The following is a 24266-nucleotide window of genomic DNA, read 5'->3' as shown; positions in this document are numbered from 1 at the left end:
GTACAGAATGGAAAAAGGTGAGAACAATGGAAGTAAGGGGAGTGGGGGAGGAATGGGATGTATTTAGGGAATCAGTGATGGATTGCACAAAAGATGCTTGTGGCATGAGAAGAGTGGGAGGTGGGTTGATTAGAAAGGGTAGTGAGTGGTGGGATGAAGAAGTAAGAGTATTAGTGAAAGAGAAGAGAGAGGCATTTGGACGATTTTTGCAGGGAAAAAATGCAATTGAGTGGGAGACGTATAAAAGAAAGAGACAGGAGGTCAAGAGAAAGGTGCAAGAGGTGAAAAAAAGGGCAAATGAGAGTTGGGGTGAGAGAGTATCATTAAATTTTAGGGAGAATAAAAAGATGTTCTGGAAGGAGGTAAATAAAGTGCGTAAGACAAGGGAGCAAATGGGAACTTCAGTGAAGGGCGCAAATGGGGAGGTGATAACAAGCAGTGGTGATGTGAGAAGGAGATGGAGTGAGTAATTTGAAGGTTTGTTGAATGTGTTTGATGATAGAGTGGCAGATATAGGGTGTTTTGGTCGAGGTGGTGTGCAAAGTGAGAGGGTTAGGGAAAATGATTTGGTAAACAGAGAAGAGGTAGTAAAAGCTTTGCAGAAGATGAAAGCCGGCAAGGCAGCAGGTTTGGATGGTATTGCAGTGGAATTTATTAAAAAAGGGGGTGACTGTATTGTTGACTGGTTGGTAAGATTATTTAATGTATGTATGACTCATGGTGAGGTGCCTGAGGATTGGCAGAATGCGTGCATAGTGCCATTGTACAAAGGCAAAGGGGATAAGAGTGAGTGCTCAAATTACAGAGGTATAAGTTTGTTGAGTATTCCTGGTAAATTATATGGGAGGGTATTGATTGAGAGGGTGAAGGCATGTACAGAGCATCAGATTGGGGAAGAGCAGTGTGGTTTCAGAAGTGGTAGAGGATGTGTGGATCAGGTGTTTGCTTTGAAGAATATATGTGAGAAATACTTAGAAAAGCAAATGGATTTGTATGTAGCATTTATGGATCTGGAGAAGGCATATCATAAAGTTGATAGAGATGCTCTGTGGAAGGTATTAAGAATATATGGTGTGGGAGGCAAGTTGTTAGAAGCAGTGAAAAGTTTTTATCGAGGATGTAAGGCATGTGTACGTGTAGGAAGAGAGGAAAGTGATTGGTTCTCAGTGAATGTAGGTTTGCGGCAGGGGTGTGTGATGTCTCCATGGTTAATTTGTTTATGGATGGGGTTGTTAGGGAGGTGAATGCAAGAGTTTTGGAAAGAGGGGCAAGTATGAAGTCTGTTGGGGATGAGAGAGCTTGGGAAGTGAGTCAGTTGTTGTTCGCTGATGATACAGCGCTGGTGGCTGATTCATGTGAGAAACTGCAGAAGCTGGTGACTGAGTTTGGTAAAGTGTGTGGAAGAAGAAAGTTAAGAGTAAATGTGAATAAGAGCAAGGTTATTAGGTACAGTAGGGTTGAGGGTCAAGTCAATTGGGAGGTGAGTTTGAATGGAGAAAAACTGGAGGAAGTGAAGTGTTTTAGATATCTGGGAGTGGATCTGGCAGCGGATGGAACCATGGAAGCGGAAGTGGATCATAGGGTGGGGGAGGGGGCGAAAATTCTGGGAGCCTTGAAGAATGTGTGGAAGTCGAGAACATTATCTCGGAAAGCAAAAATGGGTATGTTTGAAGGAATAGTGGTTCCAACAATGTTGTATGGTTGCGAGGCGTGGACTATGGATAGAGTTGTGCGCAGGAGGATGGATGTGCTGGAAATGAGATGTTTGAGGACGATGTGTGGTGTGAGGTGGTTTGATCGAGTAAGTAACGTAAGGGTAAGAGAGATATGTGGAAATAAAAAGAGCATGGTTGAGAGAGCAGAAGAGGGTGTTTTGAAATGGTTTGGTCACATGGAGAGAATGAGTGAGGAAAGATTGACCAAGAGGATATATGTGTCGGAGGTGGAGGGAACGAGGAGAAGAGGGAGACCAAATTGGAGGTGGAAAGATGGAGTGAAAAAGATTTTGTGTGATCGGGGCCTGAACATGCAGGAGGGTGAAAGGAGGGCAAAGAATAGAGTGAATTGGAGCGATGTGGTATACCGGGGTTGACGTGCTGTCAGTGGATTGAATCAAGGCATGTGTATGGGGGTGGGTTGGGCCATTTCTTTCGTCTGTTTCCTTGCGCTACCTCGCAAACGCGGGAGACAGCGACAAAGCAAAAGAAAAAAAAAAAAAATTATATATATATATATATATATATATATATATATATATATATATATATATATATATATATATCCCTGGGGATAGGGGATTAAGAATACTTCCCACGTATTCCCTGCGTGTCGTAGAAGGCGACTAAAAGGGGAGGGAGCGGGGGGCTGGAAATCCTCCCCTCTCGTTTTTTTTTTTTTTTTTTTTTCCCCAAAAGAAGGAACAGAGGGGGCCAGGTGAGGATATTCCAAAAAAGGCCCAGTCCTCTGTTCCTAACGCTACCTCGCTAACGCGGGAAATGGCGAATAGTTTAAAAGAAGAAAGAAAAATATATATATATATATATATATATATATATATATATAATATATATATATATATTTAAATTTCTAAAAGGAAAAACAGAAGTTGTCAAGCAGGGAGTGCTTATCCTCCACGAAGGCTCAGATTGGGGTGAAGATAAGAGAGACAGGTAGTAGGTTTGAGGAAAGGAACCTGGATGTTTTTGCTCTGAGTGAAACAAAGCTCAAGGGTAAAGACGAAGAGTGGTTTGGAAATGTCTTAGGAGTAAAGTCAGGGGTTAGTGAGAGGACAAGAGGAAAGGAAGGAGAAGCACTCCTCCTGAAGCAGTTGTGGGAACATGTGATAGTGTAAGAAAGTAAACTCTAGATTGATATGGGTAAAACTGAAAGCGGATGGAGAGAGATGGGTGATTATTGGTGCTTATGCAGTTGGTCATGAGAAGAAAGATCATGAGGCAAGTGTTTTGGGAGCAGCTGAGTGAGTGTGTTAGAAGCTTTGATGTACAAGAACAGGTTATAATGATGGGTGATTTGAATGCAAAGGTGAGTAATGTGGTAGTTGAGGGTATAACTGGCTTACATGGGGTGTTCAGAGTTGTAAATGGAAATGGTAAAGAGCTTGTGGATTTGTGTGCTGAAAAAGGACTGGTGATTGGGAAAACCTGGTTTAGAGATATACAAAAGTATACATATGTGAGTAGGGGAGATGGTCAAAGGGCGTTATTGGATTATGTGTTAATTGATAGGCATGTAAAAGAGAGACGTTTGGATGTTAATGTGCTGAGAGGTGCAAGTGGAGGGATGTCTGATCACTATCTAGTGGAAGCGAAGGTGAAGATATGTAGAGGTGTTCAGAACAGAAGAGAGAATTTTGGGGTGAAGTGAGTGGTGAGAGTAAATGAGCTTGGAAAGGAGACTTGCATGAGAAAGTACCAGGAGAGATTGAGTGTAGAATGGCAAAAGGTGAGAGCAAATGACATGAGGAGAGTGGGGGAGGAACGGGATGTATCTTGGGAAGCAGTGATGTCTTGCACAAAAGATGCATGTGGCATGAGAAAGGTGGGAGGTGGGCACATTAGATAGGGAAGTGAGTGATGGGATGAAGAAGTAAGGTTGTTAGTGAAAGAAAAGAGAGAGGCATTTGGACGATTTTTGAAAGGAAGTAGTACATATGACTGGGAGATGTATAAAAGAAAGCGGCAGGAGGTCAAGAGAAAGGTGCAAGAGGTGAAAAAGAGGAAAAATGAGAGTTGGGGTGAGAGAGCATCATCAAATTTTAGAAAGAATAAAAAGACGTTTTGGAAGGAGGTAAATAACATGCATAGGACAAGAGAACAAAAGGGAATATCAGTGAAGGGGGCAAATGGGGAGGAAATAACAAGTAGTGATGAAAAGAGAGAGAGATGGAGAGTATTTTTAGGTTCATTGAATGTTTGATGATAAAGTGGCAGATATAGGTTGTACTGGACAGAGAGATGTGCAAAGTGAGAGGGTCAGGGAGAATGGTTTGGTAAACATAGTAAAGATAGTGAGAGCTTTGCAGAAGATGAAAGCCGGCAAGGTGGCGGGTTTGGATGGTACTGCAGTGGTGGTACTGCAGTGAATTTATGAAAAAAGGGGGTGACTGTATTGTTAATTGGTTGGTAAGGATATTCAATATATGTATGGATCATGGTGAAGTGCCTGAGGATTGGCGGAATGCATGCATGGTGCCACTGTACAAAGGCAAAGGGGATAAAGGCAAGTATTCAAATTACAGAGGTATAAATTTGTTGAGTATTCCTGGGAAATTATATGGGAGGGTATTGATTGTGAGGGTAAAGGTATGTACAGAGCATTAGATTGAGGAAGAGCAGCATGGTTTCGGAAGTGGTGGAGGATGCGTGGATCATGTGTTTGCTTTGAAGAATGTATGAGAAATACTTAGAAAAACATATGGATTTGTATGTAGCATTTATGGATCTGGAGAAAGCTTATGATAGGGTTGATAGAGATGCTTTGCGGAAGGTTTTAAGAGCATATGGTGTGGGAAGTAAGTTGCCAGAAGCCGTGAAAAGTTTTTACTAAGGATGTACAACATGTGCACGAGTAGGAAGAGAGGAAAGTGATTGGTTCCCAGTGAATGTCAGTTTGTGGCAGGGGTGTGTGGTGTCTACATGGCTGTTTAATTTATTTATGGATGGGGTGGTTATAGAGGTGAATGCAAGAGTTTTGGAGAGAGGAGCAAGTATGCAGGCTGTTGTGGATGAGGGGGCTTGGGAAGTGAGTCAGTTGTTGTTTGCTGATGATACACCACTAGTGGCTGATTCAGGTGGGAAACTGCAGAGGTTGGTGACTGAGTTTGGTAAAGTGTGTGAAAAGGGAAAGTTGAGAGTAAATGCGAATAAGAGCAAGGTTATTAAGTTCAGTAGGGTAGATGGACAAGTTAATTGAGAGGTAAGGTTGAATGGAGAAAAACTGGAGGAAGTGAAGTGTTTTAGATATCTGGGAGTGGCTTTAGCAGCAGATGGAACCATGGAAGCGGAAGTGAGTTACAGGGTGGGGGTGAAGGTTCTGGGAGCATTGAAGAATGTGTGGAAGTCGAGAACATTATCTTGGAGAGCAAAAATGGATATGTTTGAAGGAATAATGGTTCCAACAATGTTATATGGTTGTGAGGCATGGGCTATAGATACGGTTGTGCGGAGGAGGGTGGATGTATTGGAAAAGAAATGTTTGAGGACGATGTGTGGTGTGAGGTGATTTGAACGAGTAAGTAACGTAAGGGTGAGAGAGATGTGTGGTAATAAAAAGAATGTGGTTGAGAGAGCAGAAGAGGGTGTGTTAAAATGGGTTGGACACATGGAGAGAATGAGTGAGGAAATATAGACAAAGAGGATATACGTGTCAGAGGTGATGGGAAGAAGGAGAAGCAGGAGACCAAATTGGAGGTGGAAGGATGGAGTGAAAAAAATTTTGAGCAATCGGGGCCTGAACATACTGGAGGGTGAAAGGAGTGCAAGGAATAGAGTGAATTGGAACGATGTGGTATACCGGGATGGATGTGCTGTCAATGGATTGAACCAGGGCATATGAAGTGTCTGGGGCAAACTATGGAAAGGTCTGTGGGGCATGGATGAGGAAAGGGAGCTGTGGTTTTGGTGCATTACACAAGACAGCTAGAAACTGAGTGTGAACAAATGTGGCCTTTTTGTCTTTTCCTGGCACTACCTTGCAGGAGGAGGGGGGGCTATTTTCTGTGTGGTGGGGTGGCAATGGGAATGGATGAAGGCTGCAAGTATGAATATGTACATGTGTATATATATATGTCTGTGTATGTATATGTATATGCTGAAATGTATAAGTATGTATATGCACATGTATGGGCTTTTTGTGTATATACATATATGTGTATATGAGTGGTTGGGCCATTCTTCGTCTGTTTCCTTGCACTACCTCGCTGATGCAGGAAACAGCGATTAAATATGATAAATAAATAGATATGTATATATCTCAACCATGCTCTTTTTAATACCACACCTCTTCCTTACTTCATCATTACTTTCTCAACCAAACCATCTCACACTACATATACTCAAACATTTCATTTCCAACTTATCAACCCTCCTCTGCACATCTTCATCTACACCCCATCCCTCAAATCCATACATCATTGTTGGACTACTATACCTTCAATGGTACCCATTTTCACCTTCCCAGAAAATGAACTCTCTACACATTCTTCAATGCTCCCAAAACCTTTTTCTCTTCACCAAACCTATGACTCACTGCCATGGTTCCTTTTGCTGCCATGTCCACTCATAGTTAACTAAAAAACTTCACTTTCTCCATTTTTTTTCCATTCAAGTTTGTAATCCACCTAACTTGTCCCTCTATCCTATCAAATCTAATAACCTTACTTTTATTTTCTTCTCAACTTCCTCCTTTCACACATTTATGTAAACTCATACACCAACTTCTGAAGTTTCTCATATGAATCTGCCACTAGTGATGTTTGATCTGCAAACAACAATTAACTCACTACCCAGGCCCCTCATACCCTACAGACTGCATTATTTCCCCTCTCTCCAACACTCTTGAATTTACCCCTCTTATCAGACCATCCATAAACAAATTACAGGACCATGGTGACATTACATACCCCTGCCACATAACAACCTTCACTTGGAACCATGCATTTTCCTTTCTTCCTATTCATACACATGCATTACAACACTGATTGAAATCTATCATTGATTTTAGCAGTTTCCTCCCAAATTGTATGTTCCTAAGACCTTCCACAAAGCATTTCTATCAACCCTATGAAATGCTTTCCCCAGATCCATAAATGTGACCTACAGATCCTTCCCTTTCTCAAAGTATTCCTCTCACACATTCTTTAAAGCAAAAACCTGATCCACAAATTCTCTAACACTTCTGAAACCACATTTTCCCTCCCCATTCTGATGCTCTGCACATGGCAGAGCATCAATCACTACTCTTCCATACAGGTTACCATGTTCACTCAACAAACTTATACCTTTGTAGGTTTAACATTCAGCTTTGTCTCCCATTGCCTTTATATGGTACGACACATGCATGCTGCCAATCCTCAAGCACCTCATTATGATCTATACATACAATAAAAGTCCTAACTAATCAATCAACAACACACGTCACCCCCTTTCTCAGGAAATTTAACTGCAGTGCCATCCACATCTGCACACTACACTACACCCATGACATATACTATCATTTAAGGTCACAGACCATGGAAACTTGTCCCACATCTTCCAAAGCTACACAATGATTCAATATACTAGAAAAGAAGTGCTTTATGAAGAAAAAATATGTAAAATGTATACAAAGAAAGAGGTAGGAAAGATCAGAAGGCTTGAGAGTAGTTCCAACACCACTCACCTTGGAAGACTCATGAATAAATACAGCAGAATGATTGCATAAATTGTAACATTAGAAAATAGGTGTTCTTTGTTTCAAAACAATATAAAAAGTGGCAACATTTCCAAATGTGCAAGACAGGTTGTGAGCACTAGAATGTGTACAAGTTATCACTGTATTATCAAATATGCTCCCACCACAAGTTTGTTATTTCACAATGGGTAAGGCGAGGTCTATATCATTTTCTTTGATGTTTTCATATTATCGTACAATGTTCTTTTCATTTCATATGAGAAATATTTTTCCACTTGCCTGGACTTGAAAAACTCCTATTGAAAAGGTATGTATCTGTTTAAGGAATTTAAGAATTCCTTCAACTGGCTTAGAAGCAAAATATCAAACATCTTACATTTACCAGCATAAAGGGATTCAAAATATTTACATCAGATAAAATTAAATCCATGAGTAGCTTACTGACAAGCAAATACATATACTATCTGCAGCCATCATGAAATCTCATATGACTACATGCATAGTGCTGTAATCTATGGATTCCTAATTACAACCTAAGCAATATTGACAGAATAGGAATAACATATGGGGAATGGAGTGGTATATAAAATATTTGGATATAACAGCTGAACTGTTCAATCTTCAAACAATGTGAGAAGCCTTAACTATCAAACTGAAAACTTAACTCATCTATATGCCACAGGTAGTCTAAGCAAATGATATGAGTATCTAAAGGATACAGAATCTCTTCTCAACAACCATAGAAATCCAGTCTCAAATTCTAACTCATCAGGAGATTTCAACTTATCACACCAAAGATGGAAATAGATAAGAAACCATCTATTGGTGGGGAACCTTTCTGTACGTATTATACACACATATCTACATAAATTTCATATGCACTGCCATCATCTTAAAGACACTGCAATCATATCACAACACATCTGTGGTACAATGACACAGATCCTAAACCACCAGGAAACAACAGGCACCACTGTGGATTTGTGTTTAGCAAATATATATTCAATATATATGGAAAGGAATGAATCAAGAAACATTACTCATCAAATGTGGCAAAACAACAAGGGAATGTCTTAACTCTGAGTGAGGAAGCATTTCAAAGATGCATCATATAATTACCAACAATGACCAAAAAAAGTCCCAGTCTAAATGAAAGCAACATTTCCCTTATGGGAAATGGCATTAAATAACAAACATTTTCAATGTTAAAAGGCTTCAGCAAGGGAAAAAAATTCTGTTAAAAGCAGTTGAAGAGCTTGCAGGTATACTCAAAATACCATGCAAAACAGGACAATGAACATTAAATAGGTATTATATCACAACCTACATTTTGTTCATGCCTATGCCTACTCTCACTGCTGATAACATCAAATTTTGATGGGGTTCATTCAGAGATAATCTAATTAGTGATGCCAGTTCCTTACACCATGGGGTTCCAGAGCTGTGGAGGGGCCTCTGAAGCTCCAGGCACTGTGCACTGTGCACTATAGATAAAAGAAAATTTGGTTTAAGTGGAAAGCCTCACTTTCTCAAAAACGTTTCTGCACCTTTAAATCCCTAAAACTCCATTGTATACAAGTAATGTCATCACTTTTTTCACTAAAATAATATCATATTTTTGATAAAACTGAACAAATCCTTTTTTTCAATCAACATCATGTAATATCCAGATTATTCTTTTGATGCTTGTGTTTGTTGTTTTTCAAATTTATGTAAAATTTCATTTCCTACTCACTCAAAAAGCATTATATAAAAAGTATAGTCCAATAAAAAAAAAAAAAAGGCATTAGAGTACCAAATTATAAACATCATAACTAGCTTTTAAACTATGGCTGGACAAACATTTGCAAAATGCTTCTTTTTTTAAGGTATCTGAACACCTACTTTTGTTTTCAGCTGAACTGGCTGCAGACAGGACTAAATCTATTGCATATAAATGCTCAAAGTTAAAATAAAACCATAAAGTAAGGCAGAGTATTTTTATGTCCCCCACCCCAACAACATGCCATTTAGTGATCCATTTTTTTGTTTTTTGATAAGGCAACACTTCTCATTTCTTTCTGTGTATGCTTGTCCATTTCTTCATTTATTCCCATGTCGTCCTAAATAAATTCTAAAATTAACTTGGTCCTAAAATTAACTTGATCCTACTTCTGTTGCTATCACTGAGGTCCATATCATTCATCTCAGGCTTTGTAGCTCACAGTCTGGGATATCTGATGCTCGGCAGATGATGTTAAAGCATTATCTTTCCTCTCATGATGACTTACAAAATCACTCTTAATGTTTAGCCCTTTACGATCCCTTTCTCACGTATCACAGATGCTTTATTGAACTAAAAAAAAAAAATCCATTTCCAGTCATCATGGAGAGGATGTAATTCTTTGGTTAACTTATCTCTGACAGGTTTTGGTGTATTGCCTGAAAGTTTTATCAAAAGAGACCATAACAGTGTTTTATCTTTTTGACAGAGCTTTGCTTATCACCATTTGGGTTGGCCTTTATTTTCTTTGAAGCAATACCTATTCAATATTTGATGTCTTTGAAGCAATACCTATTCAATATTTGATGTCTTCTATTTCTCTTAATATCAATCATATGAAACTTCTAAGATGTCCATCAAGCTTTCCTTTCCAACTGATCCATTTATCATTTATTTTCTATTTATTCATTTAGTTACTATTCATCTACTAATATACCTCTTTAGCCATTAACTAATTTGTTGATCTAAACCTGATGAGTGCATGAAGGCAGTAACTATTCCTGTGTATGGAAATAAACATTAAGGTGACTGCAAATAACAGAAGAATATATCTTGTAAGCTTAGTTAACAATGTGTATGGTAAATAACTGTGACTGACTGCAGTACATGGTTGAAGCATAAAACGAAGTTAGGAAGGTAAGAGGGCATGCAGACCAAATTTTTATAAGGTAGGATATAGGGAAAGCTTTACAGAAGAAAAATAAAGTACATGCATCACATTATCCAGTGGATGAGTTTAGGTGTCTGCAAGTGAAGTTCAATGAGGATGGTAAGAGGATAAACTGAAATTCATAGCAGAACCATGCAAGTGACAAAATGTAGAAGCACAATGAAAGCAACTGTAAACATTGAGAATCTGAGAGTTGAATATGCAAGAAATTTATGGAAAGAAGTATCTGTCTGAACTTTGATGTACGAATATGAAGCCCAATTTTCTATAGGTCAGGATAAGGCAAAAATCACAGCTATAGATGAAAATAAACTGTGGAGCATACTTGAAATTAGGATGACACATAAAGAATGAAAGTATGGATAGGATATGTGGCATGATGAAACTAACAGAAAGATGTACAGTTGGAAATCTTGTAAAGATGGTATGGTCAGGAAGAACATATGATAGATAATGGACTTGTCAGAAAAACATGTTCAATAGTAGCATTGATGAAGTTACAAGAAAAGGTGACTGGAAAAGAGATAAGATAATGTGGTGAGATAACTTATCTAAATTGAAGATATGTCTGATAAAGAAGCCAGAGGTCTTTTTTTGAGTGCACTGGAACTAATTTATGTGAAATCCCTGCATAAATGGAGATTTTGGTCTCACGTGAATGAACCTAGTGTGCTGGTGAAAAAGTAATCAGTGGTAATATTTGCATGGAAATTCATGTTTCACTTTTACTTGTTGGACATACGTTGAGGATGTTATAATAGAAGTGAATAACTGTATACACCTAGTCCACCAATGTAAAATGAGGGTGGAGGTTTTGATGAATGACAGATAAACAGGATGTATGTGGCAAATTAAATCATCACTGGATGTTTTGTGTGCAACATCTCATCTGGCAGGAACTTCCATAAGCTTTTTCTGAAAATTCTAAAAATCTATATACAGAAATGAATGCAATGTCAAATGTAACCATTCACTAGGTGGGGAAGAAATTCCATGAAAATGTTATTGATCTTTAGTTCTCAAAGATAGGTCCCAAATGATATGCTTCTAATGTAGTCATAATACGAATGCTTTGATTGGCTATCATCCATCAACAGCGGGGCCATTTTCCAATATTTCTCCCAATACATGTAACTACTAGAGGTTAAGCAAAACAAATTAATAAATAAAAGATAATCTCTGACTGCTAACTGCCACAATGAAGCTGTAATGATAGTGAGTGCCACACAGACCACGTGAACTTACTGATCCCAGAACAGAATTAATAATTCCTTACCATATTTGTCAATGTTGCTTCCTAATATACTAAATGAGTCATTATTGTCAAATAAATGAAAAAATACCGTACTTATAAGTGAATTTCCTAAATCATAGTACAGGGTATATTATTTCTCAACACTGCAGAAAAGACCATGTGCTTTCTTGATGGCAACTCAAAGCCTGAAGCTGAATTATATTACATTCATTAACTGGGCTCTTGTTTGATGAAACAAAAAAATACCCTCACAGCCATGATATGGAAATTCACCAATTCTCCCATGTATGTCTGAGCAACTAATCATTTGTAGCCACAATTCCTAAATTAATGCATTAATATTCCTAATCAGAATAAACATGTAATGGAAACCAGGACTCTTCAGACTCCATCCACTGATCCAAGAATTTCACAAAAATAGCTTGTACTAGACAGTAAAAAGGGTATTAAATTACTTATTTTCCATTACATGTCTAAGATTTGAGTGTGATAATAAAAGTTACATTTTTAGGTGACAATTAGCAGCTTAGAAAGTACAACTCAAATCTGAGTATATAGACAAAGTGACAGAAACAAATGCATGACAGTAGATTGTATCCAGGCCTTAACCCAACTTAACAGCAAGGTAGACTAAGTGGCAGCATATAATCAAAAGGAATATCTCAGTTTTCATGCATTCCACTGAAACAAGACAAGTGTAAAAGGGAAAGAGTTTTGCTGGCATGAATATTCAAAATGAAAACCAAATATTACAAGCTCACAGACCAATTAGTATGGTACATCACCCTTCAAGCTCACAGAACCATTAATATGGGTATATCATTAAACATCCACAATGTCTGTGAACTGGACTATGCTATGTTTTAATTTTTCCAAGTTTTTAAGTGTACTTGAAAAAAGTAACATCAAAATTCAACTTGCTGTCCAATGAGTAAAACTGGTGTAGGTTACCACACCAATACCAATATGACAACAGAGTAACCTTCTCTTATGCTATTTTCCTCATTAAAAATATTTACAAAATGTCACAATATTTGTAAATCAAATTGAAATAATAGAAAAATACTCTATCCAATCATTTTCCATACAGAGGGAAAGTTTTTCAACTTACATATGTGTTTTTTGGGGTAAATATAACCTACAAATTTTTTTTTGGACTTCTGATGTTTGATCCTTTTTAGTCTGTACCATTATCATAACAATGGGTACAACAAAGGAAGTAAAAACTAATTCTTCACTTACAATACTTTTAATATCATAGAGTAACTATGAAGCTAACACTAACATGCTTGTACAATCCATACAGTAATTTCATTTAAAGGTCTACATAGTACAATGTATGTACATCATTCCTAATGATGTTAAAATCCCACCAATATAAGTGATAGAAAAACTATAAAGGAGTTTAATGATTATACCATTCTTGTTATCTAGTTATCAAATGGGCTGAATGAAGTTTCTTGTATAGTAAAACACAAAATATTGAGTCATTCATATCTAAAATCAATGTCAACAGTATTTGCACTATAAGCAAGCAGACATCAAACCTTATTTTCATGAAATTCTTCATAAATGTACAATATAAATAAAAATACCTACCCATTTATCCGGTGAATTTCATCACCATCTACTTAGGGAAGGGCTTACACACATTACCACTTAGTATGAGTTTTATCAAGGACTGGCACCCTTTTCTACAAAGCTCCAAAACTCAGAGGTCTGCTTTATCTCCAACCATAGCCATAACCCGTCTTCATACTAAACTATTTTGAGTAGCAATCACTGAATTTTGTACTTAGGAGCAAGACCATCTTATGACACTGTATCTTATGGGAAGTAGAACTTTCTTTAATAACATCATTTCAACCAATGTATTAACTGAAAGTCCTTAACATAGGACATTCGATGTAGGTCAATGCTTAATCATCTTGTTACCTACTCTATAATATGGTTTATGTTGCAATTCTTTTTTTTCATGGAATGATGGGAAAAAAGCTGATAAATCTATATAGCAAGTGCATTGTAACAATCAATAATGTGTGGACAAAAACAATGTTCATTATTTTGGTGAGGTTCATCTAAAGATGAAGAATATTTGGTACTGTTATTATGACTGGCAACTTTGGAAATGCAAAAACGAAACTGAAAAAATTTGCAAAAACTACAACAGTTTAAAGCTCAGGGAAGAAAAAGTGTGAAAGGAATTTAGTGCAATCATGCATAAGCAAGAGAAGGAATAATATTAAGTGGTTTTAAGACTATACTAATTGTTGTCTGGATTTGTAAATTTCTGCAAAAAGAGTATTCATAACACACTTACGAATTAAACTATTTATTGTACAATCTTCATTTCCTATGCATATCAAAATCATCAGGTTTTCCTATTAATCATTTACTTCAATTAAGCACAGTGCTTCATGAACTACATCTTCCTTCATATATCCTTAAAAAGGTTAGAGGTATATGAGCAATGTGCATTGTGCAATAAAACCCTTTGCCAACAACGAAAAGCATACCTCAGTTTTACATATATCATAAAACATGACTTGTATTTGCACTTTTTTTTCATTTGCATTTATGCTATATATGTACTGTCAATTATCTACATTCTACAGCAATAATCTATTCCTGTAAAAAATACTTAATCCTCTGAAACAAATCCTGAACACAATACAAGAAAGCACATCAACATCAGTGACTTTATCACTTAACTAGCAACTGTATTTCCTATTCCATTTAAACAAGAAAATTAGCTGTTTGCTTGACACTATCATTTCATAAAATCAACATTTACAAGTTTATGCTTTACTGGTACATTCTGAGAATACAGCTTAAGCTGTCGTAAATGTGCATACAAGTACATATAGTCACATTATACGAAATTCCTTGCGTTTGTAGCTTTGATTCTTATAATGGACTGTATTTATGTTCTCTCTCCTTTCTCGTCTTTTCTCTTTCCTTCCATTCTTATTCAGTTTACACAAGTGACATAACCTAGTATAACAGCATAAATATATAATTCATACTCAAGCTGGTTTCATGTTGAATATGTGAAAATTTATTTTATGTGGGTAGATATATGCTTCTTCATTTCAATTCTTTGAGAGCATCGATATGGACAGTGTTCACAGGCATATGGTTTCTCACCAGTATGAGTCAAAATATGAGATTTTAGAGTGCTATGTCGAGCAAAAGTCTGAGGGCAGAGGTGGCAAGCATATGGCTTCTCACCTGTGTGTGTCATGATATGAGACTTTAAGGTACCACTCAAGGCAAAGCTCTGAGAACAAAGATGGCAAGAATATGGTTTTTCTCCTGTATGTGTACGCAAGTGGTTTTTCAACTGGCTCCTTTGAGCAGCACGGTATGAACAATATGGACACGGATGAGCCTTTTCACCAATATGACTACGAATATGCCTCTTTATATTCTTATCTGATTGATAAGCACAGTAAGGGCACTGAAACAACTTCTTGGTGGAAGTGCTGGTTATATTCTGCCTGGTCCCTGCAGGTCCTACTCTGAGCGTCCTATGATCGCTGCCCTTCAGCCTTACCTGTTGGAAATGTTTACATTACTGACGGTCATTACAGCTAAAAATATCTATGCTAATGTCTTTAAATGGGGCTAATATTACATTTTGTAAATAGGGAAAAGCATTATGCAGCTGCACACCATCTTAAATTGTGTATTATGAAATGTAATACAGTGCAAATACGGTTCATTGTAATCTCAGCTGTTAATCTATCGCTAGACTTTGGTAACACTAAATATCCTGAATGTGAGCTTTTGATAATGGTGACTGTCTTTCTATTCAGGGTCAGGTAAAAAACAGAAGGGAGATATATTTTTTATTCGATTATTGTATAAATAAACTTACTGTTGTGAATACAGCTGAACCCTTAACTATAAATGGCATGTAATATACCATAGTAGATATATCTCTACCATTAATTAGGTGCATTTTGTCATGTGCAACTTTCTAAATTGTACTATTCCAGAATATAGTCTTATACTCAGTCTTAAAGGACTGGAAGGCTGATCATTTAAGAAGGTACTGCCAATGCATACACAACTCAATACTGCTAGAAATTATGAAAAATGTAAAGAATTCCCAATTCCTATGCCATCTGAACCAAGACAAAAATCAACAAACCTTGATTAACAGGCTTTCTTTATGCCAAAAGCAAATTTTTCCATTGAACTTCATGAATGGGAAGTTTCAAAATCTTCCTTTACGACGAATGATTATCTTCAAGCAAGTCAATGTACACAGAGTAAAGCTCATCTTAAAATTTAAAAAAATGGAAAGTATTCAACTGTGGAGGTGCCATTTCATGATTTCAAACCTAACAACCTCTCCCAAATCATAACTGTGACATTGTCTCATAACTGTGACAATATCTCTCTGAAACATAAAGTTGAGACTGAATGGATAAATACAAGTCAACTGCTAGGAAATATATTGCACAGTGACTGTAATCTATGAAGATGATTTTGCAAGTGAACCTCAAATACAAGCACACAGATTGTTATGGTATAAATCAAAATATAAAAGAATTCCTGGTTCTATCCTAAATTCAATACATTTGCAGGGAAAAGTGCATGAAAGTGCTTCCTAACAGTCATCTATTTCTGTATTCAGGGAAATGAAAAAATATTTACACATATATCTTTCCATCTTGTGCATTACCAAACTACTATAAATTCATTGACAACTGTGAGGGAATATATCACAGCCATAAAGTTTATATACTGTACAAAACAGTGATTCCATGTCATAAAAAAAGCAAGTTATCCCTGGGGATAGGGGAGAAAGAATGCTTCCCACACATTCCTCACATGTCGTAGGCGACTAAAGGAGACGGGAGCGGGGGGCTAGAAACCCTCCCCTCCTTGTATTTTAAATTTCTAAAAGTGGCAGCAGAAGAAGTCATGCGGGGAGTGCTCATCCTCCTTGAAGGCTCAGATTGGGGTATCTAAATGTGTGAGGATGTAAACAAGATGAGAAAAAAGGAGAGATAGGTAGTATGTTTGAGGAAAGGAACCTGCATGTTTTGGCTCTGAGTGAAACGAAGCTCAAGGGTAAAGGGGAGGAGTGGTTTGGGAATGTCTTGGGAGTAAAGTCAGGGGTTAGTGAGAGGACAAGAACAAGAGAAGGAGTAGCACTACTCCTGGGAGTATGTGATAGAGTGTAAGAAAGTAAACTCTAGATTGATATGGGTAAAACTGAAAGTGGATGGAGAGAGATGGGTGATTATTGGTGCATATGCACCTGGGCATGAGAAGAAAGATCATGAGAGACAAGTGTTTTGGAAGCAGCTGAGCGAGTGTGTTAGTAGTTTTGATGCATGAGACCAGGTTATAGTGATGGGTGATTTGAATGCAAAGGTGAGTAATGTGGCAGTTGAGGGAATAATTGGTGTACATGGTGTGTTCAGTGTTGTAAATGGAAATGGTGAAGAGCTTGTGAATCTATGTGCTGAAAAAGGACTGGTGATTGGAAATACCTGGTTTAAAAAGAGAGATATACATAAGTATACGTATGTAAGTAGGAGAGATGGCCAGAGAGCGTTATTGGATTACGTGTTAATTCATAGGTCTGCGAAAAAGAGACTTTTGGATGTTAATGTGCTGAGAGGTGCAACTGGAGGATGTCTGATCATTATCTTGTGGAGGCGAAGGTGAAGATTTGTAGAGGTTTTCAGAAAAGAAGAGAGAATGTTGGGGTGAAGAGAGTGGTGAGAGTAAGTGAGCTTGGGAAGGAGACTTGTGTGAGGAAGTACCAGGAGAGACTGAGTACAGAATTGAAAAAAGTGAGAACAAAGGAGGTAAGGGGAGTGGGGGAGGAATGGGATGTATTAAGGGAAGCAGTGATGGCTTGTGCAAAAGATGCTTGTTGCATGAGAAGCGTGGGAGGTGGGCAGATTAGAAAGGGTAGTGAGTGGTGGGATGAAGAAATAAGATTATTAGTGAAAGAGAAGAGAGAGGCATTTAGATGATTTCTGCAAGAAAATAATGCAAATGACTGGGAGCTGTAAAAAAAAAAGAGGCAGGAGGTCAAGAGAAAGGTGCAAAAGGCGAAGAAGAGGGCAAATGATAGTTGGGGTGAGAGAGTATCATAAAATTCTAGGGAGAATAAAAAGATGCTTTGGAAGGAGGTGAATAAAGTGCATAAGACAAGGGAACAAATGGGAACATCAGTGAAGGAGGCTGATGGGGAAGTGATAACAAGTAGTGGTGATGTGAGAAAGAGATGGAGAGAGTATTTTGAAGGTTTGTTGAAAGAGTTTGATGATAGAGTGGCAGATATAAGGTGCTTTGGTCGAGGTGGTGTGCAAAGTGAGAGGGTTAGGGAGAATGATTTGGTAAACAGATAAGAGGTAGTAAAAGCTTTGCAGAAGATGAAAGACAGCAAGGCAGCAGGTTTGGATGGTATTGCAGTGGAATCTATTAAAAAAGGGGGTGACTGTATTGTTGACTGGTTGGTAAGGTTATTTAATGTATGTATGACTCATGATGAGGTGCCTGAGGATTGGCGGAATGCTTGCATAGTGCCATTGTACAAAGGCAAAGGCGATAAGAGTGAGTGCTAAAATTACAGAGGTATAAGTTTGTTGAGTATTCCTGGGAAATTATAAGGGAGGGTATTGATTGAGAGGGTGAAGGCATGTACAGAGCATCAGATAGGGGAAGAGCAGTGTGGTTTTAGAAGTGATAGAGGATGTGTGGATCAGGTGTTTGCTTTGAAAAATGTATGTGAGAAATACTTAGAAAAGCAAATGGATTTGTATGTAGCATTTATGGATCTGGAGAAGGCATATGATAGCGTTGATAGAGATGCTCTGTGGAAGGTATTAAGAATATATGGTGTGGGAGGTAAGTTGTTAGAAGCAGTGAAAAGTTTTTATCGAGGATGTAAGGCATGTGTAGGTGTAGGGAGAGAGGAAAGTGATTGGTTCTAAGTGAATGTAGGTTTGCGGCAGGGGTGCATGATGTCTCCATGGTTGTTTAATTTGTTTATGGATGGGGTTGTTAGGGAGGTGAATGCAAGAGTTTTGGAAAGGGGGGGCAAGCATGCAGTCTGTTGTGGATGAGAGAGCTTGGGAAGTGAGCCAGTGGTTGTTTGCTGATGATACAGAGCTGGTGGCTGACTTGGGTGAGAAACTGCATAATCTGGTGACTGAGTTTGTCAAAGTGTGTGAAAGAAGAATGCTGAGAGTAGATGTGAATAAGAGTAGAGATGTTAGGTACAGTAGGGTTGAGGGACAAGTCAACTGGGAGGTAAGTTTGAATGGAGAAAAACAGGAGTTGGTGAAGTGTTTTAAATATCAGAGTGGATTTGGCAGCGGATGGAACCATGGAAGTGGAAGTGAGTCATGGAGTGGGGGAGGGGACGAAGGTTCTGGGAGCCTTGAAAAATGTGTGGAAGGTGAGAACATTATTTCGGAAAGATAAAATGGGCATGTTTGAAAGAATAGTGGTTCCAACAATGTTATATGGTTGCAAGGTGTGGGCCATGGATAGAGTTGTGCGGAGGAGGGTGGATGTATTGGAAATGAGATGTTTGAGGACAATATGTGGTGTGAGGTGGTTTGATCAAGTAAGTAATGAAAGGGTAAGAGAGGTGTGTGGTAATAAAAAGAGTGAGGTTGAGATAGCAAAAGAGGGTGTTTTGAAATGGTTTAGTCACATGGAGAGAATGAGTGAGGAAAGATTGATAAAGAGGATATATGTGTCAGAGGTGAAGGGAACGAGAAGTGGGAGACCAAATTGGAGGTGGAAAGATGGGCTGAAAAGACTTTGAGTAATCAGGGCCTAACCATACAGGAGGATAAAAGGCATGCAAGGAATAAAGTAAATTGGAACAATGTGGTATACCAGGGTCGACATGCTGTTAATGGATTGAGCCAGGGCATGTGAAGTGTCTGGGGAAAACCGTGGAAAGTTTTGTGGGGTCTGGATGTGGAAAGGGAGCTGTGGTTTCAGTGCATTATACATGACAGCTAGAGACTGAGTGTGAACGAATGTGGCCTTTGTTGTCTTTTCCTAGCGCTACCTCATGCGCATGCTGGGGAAGGGGGTCGTCATTTCATGTTTAGCAGGGTGGTGACGGGAATGAATAAAGGCAGCAAGTAAGAATTATGTACATGTGTATATATGTATATGTCTGTGTATGTATATATGTGTATACATTGAAATGTATAGGTATGTATATGTGTGTGTGTGGAAGTGTATGTATATACATGTGTATGTGGGCCGGTTGGGCCATTCTTTCTTGTGTTTCCTTGCGCTCCCTCACTAACGCGGGAGACAGCGACAAAGTATAAGTATTTTTTTTTTTTTATTATACTTTGTCGCTGTCTCCCGCGTTTGCGAGGTAGCGCAAGGAAACAGACGAAAGAAATGGCCCAACCCCCCCCCCATACACATGTATATACATACGTCCACACACACAAATATACATACCTACACAGCTTTCCATGGTTTACCCCAGACGCCTCACATGCCCTGATTCAATCCACTGACAGCACGTCAACCCCGGTATACCACATCGCTCCAATCCACTCTATTCCTTGCCCTCCTTTCACCCTCTTTCATGTTCAGGCCCCGATCACACAAAATCTTTTTCACTCCATCTTTCCACCTCCAATTTGGTCTCCCTCTTCTCCTTGTTCCCTCCACCTCCGACACATATATCCTCTTGGTCAATCTTTCCTCACTCATCCTCTCCATATGCCCAAACCACTTCAAAACACCCTCTTCTGCTCTCTCAACCACGCTCTTTTTATTTCCACACATCTCTCTTACCCTTACGTTACTCACTCGATCAAACCACATCACACCACACACTGTCCTCAAACATCTCATTTCCAGCACATCCATCCTCCTGTGCACAACTCTATCCATAGCCCACGCCTCACAACCATACAACATTGTTGGAACCACTATTCCTTCAAACATGCCCATTTTTGCTTTCCGAGATAATGTTCTCGACTTCCACACATTCTTCAAGGCCCCCAGGATTTTCGCCCCCTCCCCCACCCTATGATCCACTTCCGCTTCCATGGTTCCATCCGCTGCCAGATCCACTCCCAGATATCTAAAACACTTCACTTCCTCCAGTTTTTCTCCATTCAAACTCACCTCCCAATTGACTTGACCCTCAACCCTACTGTACCTAATAACCTTGCTCTTATTCACATTTACTCTTAACTTTCTTCTTCCACACACTTTTCCAAACTCAGTCACCAGCTTCTGCAGTTTCTCACATGAATCAGCCACCAGCGCTGTATCATCAGCGAACAACAACTGACTCACTTCCCAAGCTCTCTCATCCCCAACAGACTTCATACTTGCCCCTCTTTCCAAAACTCTTGCATTTACCTCCCTAACAACCCCATCCATAAACAAATTAAACAACCATGGAGACATCACACACCCCTGCCGCAAACCTACATTCACTGAGAACCAATCACTTTCCTCTCTACCTACACCTACACATGCCTTGCATCCTCGATAAAAACTTTTCACTGCTTCTAACAACTTGCCAATCCTCAGGCACCTCACCATGAGTCATACATACATTAAATAATCTTACCAACCAGTCAACAATACAGTCACCCCCTTTTTTAATAAATTCCACTGCAATACCATCCAAACCTGCTGCCTTGCCGGCTTTCATCTTCTGCAAAGCTTTTACTACCTCTTCTCTGTTTACCAAATCATTTTCCCTAACCCTCTCACTTTGCACACCACCTCGACCAAAACACCCACATAATAATATAATAATAAGTATAATAATATAATAAGTATAATAATATATAATATATATATTCTATTTATCTTATTTATTTTGCTTTGTCGCTGTCTCCCGTGACAGGAATGGATGAAGGCAGCATGTATGAGTATGTACATGTATATATATGTATATGTCTATGTATATGTATGTATATGTTGATATGTATAGGTATGTATATGTGCATGTGTGGGCATTTATGTAGATACATGTGTATGTGGGTGGCTTGGGCCATTCTTTCGTCTATTTACCTGTGCTACCTCGCTCATGTGGGAGACAGCATCAAAGTAAAATAATTATACATATATGCTGTTTTATTTTTATTGTACTTGGTCGCTGTCTCCCACATTAGCGAGGAAGCACAAGGAAATAAATGAAAGAACGACCCAACCCACCCACATACACATGTATATACATAAACACCCACACACGCATATATACATACCTATAATTTTAGCATATACATACATATACATAAACAGACTCATACATATATACACATGTATACATCCATACTTGCTACCTTCATCCATTCCTGTCGCCATCCCACCACACATGAAAAAAATGTCTCCCCCCTCCTCCCCCATGCACACGAGGAAGTGCTAGGAAAAGAGAACAAAGGCCACATTCATTCACACTCATTCTGTAGCTGTCAAGTGTAATGCACCAAAACCACAGCTCCCTTTCAAAATTCAGGCTTCACAAACTTTCCATGGTTTACCCCAGAAGCTTCACATGCCCTGGTTTAATCCATTGACAGCATGTCGACCCCGGTATACCACATCGTTCCAATTCACTCTATTCCATGCATGCCTTTCACCCTCCTATATGTTCAGGCCCCGGTTGCTCAAAATCTTTTTCACTCCATCTTTCCACCTCCAGTTTGGTCTCCCACTTCTCGTTCCCACCACCTCTAACACATATATCCTCTTGGTCAATCTTTCCTCACTCATTCTCTCCATGTGACCAAACCATTTCAAAACATCCTCTTCTGCTCTCTCAACCATGCTCCTTTTATCACCACATATCTCTTTTACACCTTTCATTACTTACTCCATCAAACCACCTCACACCACATATTGTCCTTAAACATCTCATTTCCAGCACATCCACCCTCCTCTGCACAACCCTATCTATAGTCCACACCTTGCAACCATATAACATTGTTGGAACACTATTCCTTCAAATATACCCATTTTTGCTTTCCAAGATAATGTTCTCACCTTCCACACATTTTTCAACACTTCCAGAACTTTCGCCCCCTCCCCTACCCTGTGACTCACTTCCGCTTCCATGGTTCCAGCCACTGCCAAATCCACTCCCAGATATCTAAAACACTTCACTAACTCCCGTTTTTCTCCATTCAAACTTACCTCCCAATTGACTTGTCCCTCAACCCTACTGTATCTAATAACCTTGCTCTTATTCACATTTACTCTCAGCTTTCTTCTTTCACACACTTACCAAACTCAGTCACCAGCTTCTGCAGTTTCTCACCCGAATCAGCTACCAGCGCTGTATCATCAGCGAACAACAACTGACTCACTTCCCAAGCTCTCTCATTCACAACAGACTGCATACTTGCCCCTCTCTCCAAAACTCTTGCATTCACCTCCCTGACAACCCCATCCATAAACAATTAAACAACCATGAAGACATCACGCAACCCTGCCGCAAAGCGACATTCACTGAGAACCAACCACTTTCCTCTCTCCCTACTCGTACACATGCCTTACATACTTGATAAAAACTTTTCACTGCTTCTAGCAACTTGCCTCCCACACCATATACTCTTAATACCTTCCACAGAGGCTCTCTATCAACTCTATCATAGGCCTTTGCCAGATCCATAAATGCTACATACAAGTCCATTTTTCTAAGTATTTCTCACATGCATTCTTCAAAGCATACACATGATCCACACATCCTCTACCACTTCTGAAACCACACTGCTCTTCCCCAATCTGATGCTCTGTACATGCCTTCACCCTCTCAATCAATACCCTCCCATATAATTTCCCAGGAATACTCAACAAACTTATACCTCTATAACTTGAGCACTCACCTTATCCCCTCTGCCTTTGTACAATGGCACTATGCATGCATTCCACCAATCCTCAGGCACCTCACCATCAGCCATACATACACTGAATATCCTCAACAACCAGTCAACAACACAATCACCCCCTTCTTATAATTATTCCACTGCAATACCATCTAAACCTGCTGCCTTGCCAGCTTTCATCTTCCGCAAAGTTTTCAGTACCTCTTCTCTGTTTACCAAATCACTCTCCCTGACCCTCTCACTTTGCACACCACCCCAGCCAAAACACCCTATATCTGCCACTCTATCATCAAACACATTCAACAAACCTTCAAAATACTCACTCCATCTCCTTCTCACATCAACATTATTTGTTATTACCTCCCCATTAGCCCCCTTCACCGATGTTCCCATCTGTTCTCTTGTCTTACACACTTTATTTACCTCCTTCCAAAACACTTTTTATTTTCCCTAAAATTTTGACGATATTCTCTCACCCCAACTCTCATTTGCTCTCTTTTTCACCTCTTACACCTTTCTCTAGACCTCCTGCCTCTTTCTTTTATACATCTCCCACTCATTTGCACTATTTCCCGGCAAAAATCATCCAAATGCCTCTCTCTTCTCTTTCACTAATAATTTTACTTCTCCATCCCACCACTCACTACCCTTTCTAATCTGCCCACCTCCCACCTTTCTCATGCCACAAACATCATTTGCACAAGCCATCACTGCTTCCCTAAATACATCCCATTCCTCCCCACTCCCCTTACGTTCTTTGCTCTCACCTTTTTCCATTCTGCGCTCAGTCTCTCCTGGTACTTC

At 39.0% G+C, this 24266-nt stretch overlaps 1 protein-coding gene across 4 annotated transcripts in view; it reads right to left on the bottom strand.

Annotated features, from left to right (window-relative positions):
• Window positions 1-24266, bottom strand: part of LOC139755988 (uncharacterized) — a 540334-nt gene that overhangs the window by 49592 nt on the left and 466476 nt on the right. Inside the window, exon 6 of one of the 4 annotated variants that reach the window (XM_071674891.1) lies at window positions 12827-15154. The exons of the other annotated variants lie outside the window; for them this stretch is intronic. Within the exon in view, the coding sequence (XP_071530992.1) occupies window positions 14657-15154 (498 nt within the window). The 3' untranslated portion in view covers window positions 12827-14656. Of the gene's footprint in view, window positions 1-12826; window positions 15155-24266 lie in introns of those variants that run through there. 4 annotated transcript variants of the gene reach the window in all.

This window comes from Panulirus ornatus, chromosome 20, assembly GCF_036320965.1.
Source record: "Panulirus ornatus isolate Po-2019 chromosome 20, ASM3632096v1, whole genome shotgun sequence".
NCBI lineage: Eukaryota > Metazoa > Arthropoda > Malacostraca > Decapoda > Palinuridae > Panulirus > Panulirus ornatus.
This window is presented reverse-complemented; position numbering and strand designations above follow the sequence as displayed.